The sequence below is a fragment of the Perca fluviatilis genome, chromosome 7, assembly GCF_010015445.1.
Source record: "Perca fluviatilis chromosome 7, GENO_Pfluv_1.0, whole genome shotgun sequence".
Classification (NCBI taxonomy): domain Eukaryota; kingdom Metazoa; phylum Chordata; class Actinopteri; order Perciformes; family Percidae; genus Perca; species Perca fluviatilis.
In genome coordinates, this window is record NC_053118.1 from 4528965 (window position 1) to 4538780 (window position 9816).

A 9816-nucleotide genomic window follows, 5' to 3' on the forward strand; every position below is an offset into this window, starting at 1 on the left:
TTTTTATTTGAAGCACAATTATACTGTAGTCAAAGTCTTATAGCGGGTCCCCCCTTTGCTGTCAAATGCCCCTCAGATGACCAACACCTGTAATTTGGCCTTCTTCCCCTTTTGGCCTTGGCTAAACCAGCTTGCCACACGGATTCTTATCAGATCTTCCCCTAGTCCAGGACTAAAAATCATATCTCTGTATTTTTCGGCTGAATGGCGATACACAATCTCTCTATACAATATATATTTTTTACAAAGTGGGCTAATTGTTCAGTTTTAAGTCAAAGCCACTTTTCACAAGCTCTTTAAAAAAAAAAAAAAAAAAAAATATCTCTGAGAAAGCTCCTTCAACAATAACAGACCCGGATAGCCCAGTAGCTCATATAGGGAGAGCGGGGGAGTACGATGGACTGAAGCGTATGCTACTCACAGATTGACGGCTGACTCATTATGAATGGGTCTAGCACGGGTCGATTGCAGGTCAGCGGCGTTACACACGTAACACAAACGGTGCCAAATTTCTGTACTTTACAGCGCGTAAGGGCAAGCTTATCTGTCCTTCCTGCATGTTGACAGAGAGCGGGGCTCAGCTCAGAGCTGCAGTGCAGACGGAGCAAAACTATGTCGACTCAGCAGTTTTTTAAAGTGCTCATATTATGCTTTTTGCTTTTCCCCTTTCCTTTTATTGTGTTATATATCTTGTTGTGCACGTTTATAGGTTTACAAAGTGAAAAAGCCCAAAGTTCACACAAAGGGACTCACCATCTCCAACAGAAAACACTGTTCAGAAACTGCTCCAAACAGCTCTATTGTAGTCCAGCCTTTACTTTAGGGACAAATGTCTCTTTTGTCACTTTGTAACACACGTTGTAATGCTCACCTATCTGCTAGCGTGGCACGCTCTCATACTCTGCTTCTGACTGGCTAGTAGTCCTTACCTAGGTACTGCGCATGTGCGACTCCCAACAAAGATGGAACAGAAATGCGATGCCTCACTCTGTAGCTAAAATGGAGAGCTCAACACACAGGGTGAAAAGAGGAGCTGCAGCAGTGTACAGAACCTGAACATGAGCATAATATGAGCACTTTAAAGTTACAGTGAGTCACGGCAATGCGGGTTAAGCTGTTGCAAGTGTTGCTGCACTTTTCAAAACTCCACGCAGACAGCAGTCGCTGCAATATAATATTAATGGTGAGCCGAAAGTGGTCGTGGTGCAGTTACACTTCCTCTGGGAAAGGCAGGCACACCAGTGTTGACTGACTGACAGGCTGGAGGTTGTAAGGCAACGTAACTTTATTTCTATAGCACATTTCAGCAACAATTAAAAATGCTTTACATAAAACATTAAAGAGCAGTTAAAAAGAGAGAAAATAAAAACATCCTAAAAAAGAATAACAAAAGTTACAGTGCAGTGTGAGAAATTAATAATTATTTGACCTATTGGTTGTACAGACGGGTTTGGGAGTGGAGAGGGAGAAGTTTTATTTTGTGTGGTGTGTAAAATCTGTAATCTGTGTGTAAAAAAAGTAAATGGGATAAATAGGTTTGGAATAATTTTACAACTGAAATATATTTTTGTTATTAAAGAGTGAAAATACCAGAAAAAGCTATCATTGGGTACTGGAACCAAATTTCGGTACTGGAAGCAATGTGAACGGTACCCAACCCTATCTCTGATGCTCCGTGTCACCGGTGTGTCCCACACATCCAAGTTGTATCTAATGCAGTCCTGAAATACTAGGTCATCACTCATAAATTGTGTTTGTGCTTAAGAGAAAATTCAAAATAAGAGAAAATTGGTGAATGCAGAAAGTTCTCCTAAATCACTTGTACAAGCCACTTAAGAACGAATCTGTTGGTACAAGTGGCTCTTGCGGGAGGCCCAATGTCTTTATCATCGATCAGTTTACTCAAAGCAGTACTTCAATTTACTGCCAAATTATTTGAAACTTGACAAGGTTGATTATTAAACTTCATTATGTCGTGTTAAACTATTACTATAGTATAACTAATACTATACACAAAAAGTGTAAATGGATGCATTAGGTGTCTTGGGGCAAAAGGTACTCTAAGGTCTAAAAGGGGTGGTAGAAGCTCTGGCAACCGTGTCTGTTTTTGGAGAAGGAATAGAGCTGGGCAATATATCATTATTATATCGATATCGTGATATGAGATTAGATATCATCTTAGATTTTGGATATCGTAATATGGCATAAGTGTTGTCTTTTCCTGGTTTTAAAGGCTGCATTACAGTAAAGTGATGTCATTTTCTGAACTTAACAGACTGTTGTAACTGTTCTATTATTTGCCTTTACCCACTTAGTCATTATATCCACATTGCTGATGATTATTTATCAAAAATCTTTGTGTAAATATTTTAGTCAATAGTCAACACTACAATTATCGTTATAGTATCGATATCGAGGTATTTGGACAAAAGTATCGTGATATTTGCTTTTCTCCATATCGCCCAGCCCTAAGAAGGAATGTCTGTCTAAAACACCTGAACAAGTCCACCTTTAAACCAAAGGCATTTACAGGACACCACTGGTGGGCACAAGTGACAGACCCTCAGCAATGGCAATTCTATACATTTAGAAATAAATCTACAAGACAATAAAGTGAACTCTATACTTTCTGAAGCCACTGTATGTGTAGTACACAAGTAGTTGCGGTGGGAAAGAGGATTTGCTTTGTTTTGTATCCCTTGTAGAGAGTTCATTCCAGTCAACTATTGAGTACATAAGTTAACTGTTAATAAATGCTGTACAGTGCCACGTGTGGACAATTTATGCAATAGGATGTGTGTCATGGAAAAATACCCTAACTCCTTGTGGTTGCGCTTTTCAGGAGAGCTTGGTCCGGCTGATGAGTACATTGCTCGGGTGGACGTTGAAGTGGACTCTCCTGGTCCGAGTCATGTGATCAGGAGTATTCCTCTCCGGGCCAGGTCTGGAACGGCAAGGGTCCATGCTCCTAAAGACCTGCAGGTAGTAAAACTGCCATATGGCTTTTTTCAGACTGATAGTGTTGCTCTGCACACCCCTACGTTGCAAATAGATTATTATTTTTATTTTTTATTATTATTACACATGTTATGCGTTTTGTGACAAGTAAGTCTTCTTAGCAATGAGATAGACTTTCTAGTACTGCATCGACCAATCGAATTTAACTGAAAATCATTGTACTACCACAATGTGTATTTAAAGATAACGTAAAAAGAAAATAGGTCTAAAGAATTGGTCTAAGAATAGCACACACAGCTATTATTATTATCATCGTCGTCGTCGTCAGTGGACAACTAAGCTAATCAGATACTTTCTGTACTACGAGCGGTGGGCCTCTAACAATTTCAATGTTGGTTAGTTAACTTGACGATGCGACAGTCTTGGCCATAGAGAGGGGAATCTTGTAATCCTGAAGGGATTTAGAACTCCCCATTCTTGCTACACCATACTGTCTGATGTTCCAAACTGCATTTAAAATGTATGTACAGTCTATCTGCTGATTAAAATTATATTTTGTTTCATATGATGTCAAAAGACTTTGAGAAATGAAATTGCTAGATTAATCATGAATACATTCCCTTGTTTTTGACATAAAGTTTAACATAAAACCTTTTTGACTATCATGTTTCATTTCATGTTCAGCTTTTCTTGGCCTCTGAAGAGTTGGCAGTCAACTGCTGTTTGTGCTACTTTTGTCTAGACTATAAGCCTGTCAGCTCCACTGGGTAAATCTAGTCAACAAACGCTGCCATTAAAGAATGCGGGAAACATTGACGTGCAGCTGAAACTCAAGGTAATTGTGACCTTTACTTTTCTTATTAGATCTGGGGTTTGGGTAAACTTCTGTGGCATTTTAGGCTCTGGGTGTGGTACATACAGTGGGGATTAATTGATATTTTGCTCCTGTTTTTCTTGTTTTCTCGATTGTATCTGTTTTTCTCCATCTCTATTTCTTCCTCCCAACACTCAACCCACTGTTCCTTTGCGATGTCATCCATATGTTTGCCCTCCCTCTCATTCTCTCTCTCTAATTCCTGTTTATAGAGCAGTGATGCTGAGGACAATTTCTCTGTGACACCTGATGAACTGTCCCTGAGAATGGGAGAGGAGCAAGGCATTGTGGTCTCCTTCAAAGCACAGGGCAGCAAAACATTTCAAGAGAGGTAAACAAAAATGTATTGCTTTTGCACTAACCAAAAGTACAGAAGTGAAGAAAGAGAAACACAAGATAACACCGCTATGTTTTTCCTGGAGAAGTAACCTTGTTTCATTATTATTATTATTTTTTTATTTATTTTTTTATAAGAGTGCATGTGTATGACAGAGGCTTGAGACTGGAAAGTATTGTTGTGACAGCAATGCAGAGGGATGAAAGAAAACATAATCCCTCATGATTTTGCATCCTTGTACCCATAGACCAAATTAAACTGAAAGTGACACCAAAATAAAAACCTGTTCATTGACTTACATTTTATTTTACTTACCATTTTTTGTGTGTATGTAAATGTAGTTATTGTTTTGGCATTAAGAAATTTCCAATGCTGTTTTTTCCATTACAAATTTAACCAGACAAATACATTTTGATTTAATACTCTTGGTATGCATGGATGAAGTGTTTAAAGCATCAGTCTTGGGTTGGGTTATGTCCTTGAATATCCCAAAACGTGCCCTGCTCAGTTAAAATCTCAATTTTCTAACTTGGTTGTTTTTGTTATGTTGCAGCCTTCTCACCATCTTGGTGCTGCCATCAGGTCCTCAGTATGAGGTAACCCTAAAAGGAGAAGTTGTCCCAGAGGATTCTGGGAAACCTGCCATTTCCTCTGCTGCTGTCTTTGGTCCTGGTGTTGCCAAAGATGTTCCACCAATTCTCTCTAATAAACAATTCGTAGCCTGGGGAGGGGTCACTCTGGGACGAGCTGTGTAAGCCACTTTTTTAGTTTTTCTATTGATTTCAATATCGCTTGGTTACAGAAAAAAAAACTTGTATAGGTATCAATTATTCATTTGAAAGTAATCAATGGCAAAACTCAAGGCCCAGTAGTCCATCGTATTATTAAGGTTTGTGTGCTATTCATGAGAAGGGACAGAGGGTGTCTACAGGGAGTGTTGTTTGTCAGAAGCTATTTCAACATAATGCACAATTTTTGCACAATTTATTTAAACTCATTGAAGGGAGGTAAAGTACAGACAGAAGTAAGAATGCTAAATCCCGCATAAAATGGATGCATTATTTAATGATTTAACTGGATAGTTTTTTATTTTATATTACAGGGACCGTGCGTATTAATATAAAAAAAAAAAAAAAAAAAAAAAAAAAAAAAAAAAAAAAAAAAAAAAAAAAAAAAAAAAAAAAAAAAAAAAAAAAAAAAAAAAAAAAAAAAAAAAAAAAAAAAAAAAAAAAAAAAAAAAAAAGAAAAAAAAAAAAAAAAAAAAAAAAAAAAAAAAAAAAAAAAAAAAAAAAAAAAAAAAAAAAAAAAAAAAAAAAAAAAAAAAAAAAAAAAAAAAAAAAAAAAAAAAAAAAAAAAGAGAGAGAGAGAGAGAGAGAGAGAGAGAGAGAGAGAGAGAGAGAATATAAATTAAGTACAATAGAAACATAACAGACCAACAATTAGACAAAGACATGCACACTAAGGCATGGATACCCCAACCGAGCCCGACAGTACCAGACGGCTGGGTTCGGACAGATATTTAGAAGTTATCGTCTTGTTTGGGTCGGGCTCGGTCACATCAGCGTTCGAACCTGTTGAATCTGTGGTCTTCGTATGTCTGTCGGCAGCACTTTTTCTAGGCTAATCTTAATAACCACATTCAGAAGACTCACGGGCCTTTTTATAATGATGGAGACTGATCCTTTTTATGGATCAAAGAAATTGATGCCTGATAAAATGTTGGTGGAAGATAAATCTTAATGAATGTTTTATAAATCTCAGACAGATATCCGTCAGGATCCGGCACCTTAGAGCATTGTAGACTCCCCATTGCTTGATTGATCTCTTTTAGAAAATGATAGGCTTCTCTAAAAAAAAATAAAATAAAAATGTCCTCACTAATGAAAGGATATCCAGGTCATCAAAAACCTTATCTGTATTAACTCAATATCCCCACTTGGTGTGTGGGTGTGGAAAGTGGGCATAAGGGAGAAAGAGGAAGCAGACGTGTAGATGCGACCGGAGGGGAGTTGGTGGAATAAGTTAAAGTTTTGTACACAGTTTGTGCGGTGTCCGAAATAAACCCCAGACTGAAAGCCAAGTTTATTCATTGTCTCACCAGAAACAGGATATTAATCCTGGCGTTATTCATTTCATAACGTCGGCCCTTGAGGTAACGAGTCTCCCCTGGTTTTCTGTACACAGTCGGAAGTGAAGCAAGCAGGAAAAGTTAACACATTGAACATTTTAACAGTTTATTAACTTGCGTTTGTTGTCCCCCGTGTGCGCTGATGCGCTCCTCTGTTGACCTTTCAGAATCCCTTCCTACAGTTGCTTAATAAAAGTGGGCTTTCCACACAAAAAATGTAGGCTACATGTGTCATTAGTATGAGGAAAAAAATTTGATTTTAACTGTGTCGGGCTCGGAAACAAATTTCTTAATGCCTGTCGGGCGAATTTTTCTGTCCGAGCCCGGCCCGCGTCTAAAAGTTAATGGTAATGTTGACAGCTCTGATTTAACAATTTCTTTAAGTGGATCTTGATTGTACTATATGTATTTAGATTTCTGATGGTTATGGGGGTGAGGTCCTACTCAGTAGCAGCTCAAACAGAAAAAGCAGTTTGGCCAAATACACTTTTCCTAAATGGAATGATACAATCTCCCCTCACTGCACGTCTGGTTCTGCTCTGATCAGATGTTCGGATGTTGACAAACTGGTGGAGAGGAGGGGATGATAAACCATGAATAATTTTATAAACAAGACATAAATTTGAATATTTGACCATGCTTTCCCAGTTGAGTAATCTGTGTTTTTGTAATATTGGACAGTGATGAAAAATGCTTGGTTTCTTGTCCAGAATTCTGTTTGTTTGTAAAGTGATTGCAGAGGTTTCAGAGATGTAACACGATCTGCAGCCTTTCCCCTAACACTAAAACATCTGCCTCAACACTGAAGTTTCTTGCTATACAAGTTTCTTGACTTTGCTATTCTACTCAAATTAGGAAATTTAGATATTGACTCTAAATCTCAAATCAATGAGATCAAGTTTGACACAGAACTCCTGCACACTAATTATCACATAACCAAAAGTTGCCATTCTTTTTCAGCCAACAGAAGCTGGTTCTAAGGAACAACTCGCCCAACGCCACACAGCAGCTACGGTTGCTTATTCGTGGTCAAGACCAGGACTGTTTTCAGGTAGATAGTAATATTTTTACATTTGAAAACTGATTAAACATGTTTTGACAACCTGCTAGGAATTGCCTGCAAAGTTTTTCTTTTCCATAGTGTCTCATGTTTGTTAGTCAGCTGCAAGTTTTTTTTTTTTATTGAATCAGATTTTTCTTTGTACAACCAATTGGATCACACAGATGCATGAAGCTAAAACCAGACAGAAAAAGGCCTAAGATAGGCTGAGTCCTTTGCAGTGGCGGTTCTACATTGAATTACACCCTGGGCGAGACACATCATTGATGTGTTTTTGGGAGGAAGAAGATTTATCAGGCTGTGTCAGACACACACACACCTATGCTCTGCCTGCCTGTGCGCGCACATCCAGTGAATGCGCCCGCCACTCCTCCCTGTGAATCCTAAATAGCGCACCTCATCGCAGGGTGGCATCGCAGGGTGGCATCGCAGGGTGGCATCGCAGGGTTTCCGGTGCCAGACTGGAGCAAAGACCACTACGGGAGCCGTTAGCGCAGATACAACTGCCCACCGGCCTGGGAGTGCACCATCCCTTTTATCACTATTAAATCACTGTTCTTTATTATCAATGTTTCATTCCTTTGAAGACATTTGGCAGAGCAGCATTCTCTTTTTTTTTTTTTCTTTTTTACCAAGTTGGATTGCTTTCGTGAACTTCTACTATGTAGCCTACTTTTAGTTCTCAACACAGTCTGTTTCAGCCCCCAGCTCCCCTTTCCCCTTCTCACACAGCTTTTGTGCATGACACCTTCTCCACACAGTGAAATGATGGATAAAAACTGCTTTGCCGCCCCCCATTGTTCATGAAAAAATTCCATCCCGGGCGGCTGCCCGCTTTGCCTGTGCCAAAAACCTCCTTTGCAGCGGTGCGGGTTCGAATCCGACCTGCTGCTCTTTCCTGCGTGTCATCCCCCATCTCTCTTCCCCTTTCCTGTCTGTCCACTGTCACTATCTAATAAAGGGAAAATCCCCAAAAAATAATAATAAAAAAAAAGAGAGGCTTAAGATTATAAAATGATATGGTGTTAAAGGAGTATTCCACCTATTTAGCATTACACTCCCATAACATTGTTGGACTAATGATAGACAAGATTCTGCTAAATATTGTAGTTTTTTTGTATTTTATGCATTCTTCTTACTTGTCCAAATCTAGGGTCTCATTCATAAAACTGTGCGTAGATCCATACTAGGGCTGTACCGAATTCAGTTTTCAATTTTGACAGCCAAATCGGACTTGGCTGTTCAATACGAAAATTCGACAACGCATTGCCAGATTTTTGAACAGGGTTTCCCGGGATGTTCAGGCATCTGCGCAACCAGTACTAGCCGTCAGCTGTGTCTCTGCCTGGCATACTCTTTGTGTAGGATGGCTAATGTAACCTGCCGGTCTTCATCAATATAATGGCATTAATCATGTGGCTAGCCGTTGAGCGCTGTTCAGCAGTCGGTCATGAGAGCCACATACTTATCAGTAAAGAACAGCTTAAAACGAGACTTGCTAGTGCAAAGTTTGAACTAGCAAGTTAATTAGCAGTTAAGAATTAGATTGCAAAGCCTATTTTTCTTTTACCATACAAAAAACTATTTTTTAAAGTACTTCTCAGTACTTTTTAACTGATAGTGTTAATCGGTCCAAATTCTTATTGTCAGATAACGGTTAAACTGTTAATTATTAACATCCCTAATGTGAGGTATATAAACTTTTTTTCTCCCTCAGCTTCAGAGTATGTTCAGTCCTGAAGAGCGTCTGACCCGGCATGGGGAGCTGTCCATTCGTCCCAGAGAGGACGTGACCATCCACCTGCTCTTTGCTCCCACCAGGGTGGCTTGCATGTTGGCCAAGCTGGAGATCAAACAGTCTGGAGTCCGGTCTTCACAGCCAGGGGTCAAATTCACTGTGAGGATGTGACTGTTTTGGTCCTGCTTTGTTCTGTGGCTTTTTTTTCTCTGGCTTCTCCTCTTTTCCCTGCCTCATTTTCTTTACCGTTTCTTTGATATGTTTTCTTATTTTCTAGAAAGACTGGGCTATAGTTTAATTTGGTTCTCATCTTTCCCATCTTCAGATTCCACTGTCGGGTTACGGTGGGACAAGCAACATAATCCTGGAGGACCAGAGAAAACAGGCAGATGGCTACGTGGCTACACTGACTGACATCGCTGTTAGTCGCGTCAGCAAAGTGTGTCTGTGCGTGAGAAACACTGGCTCCAGAGCAGCTTTCATCAAAGCTGTGGCCTTCTCTGATGTGCACACACGATCAGTTATGGATTCCTCTGTCATCAGCCTCGCCCCGTCACAGTTTGTACTTAAGGAAAGGACACAAGAGGTAGGAGAGTTGATACAACTGAAATGAACCAAACTCTAGTTCAGGAAAAAAACATTTCTTCTAAAATATTTCTTCAAGCGCTACACAAGACACTGGTATTAATCATTGCATTAATACAAAAAGTATTACCAGCGT

At 39.3% G+C, this 9816-nt stretch overlaps 1 protein-coding gene across 7 annotated transcripts in view; it reads left to right on the forward strand.

The window, feature by feature from the left end:
* cep192 (centrosomal protein 192) overlaps positions 1-9816 on the forward strand; it is a 97304-nt gene that overhangs the window by 54959 nt on the left and 32529 nt on the right. For all 7 annotated transcript variants that reach the window (XM_039806970.1, XM_039806969.1, XM_039806965.1 and 4 more), the window contains 7 exons: positions 2843-2982; positions 3701-3793; positions 4045-4163; positions 4723-4920; positions 7258-7348; positions 9075-9254; positions 9421-9681. In XM_039806970.1, coding sequence (XP_039662904.1) covers positions 2843-2982; positions 3701-3793; positions 4045-4163; positions 4723-4920; positions 7258-7348; positions 9075-9254; positions 9421-9681 — 1082 coding nt within the window. The remainder of the gene's footprint in view (positions 1-2842; positions 2983-3700; positions 3794-4044; positions 4164-4722; positions 4921-7257; positions 7349-9074; positions 9255-9420; positions 9682-9816) is intronic.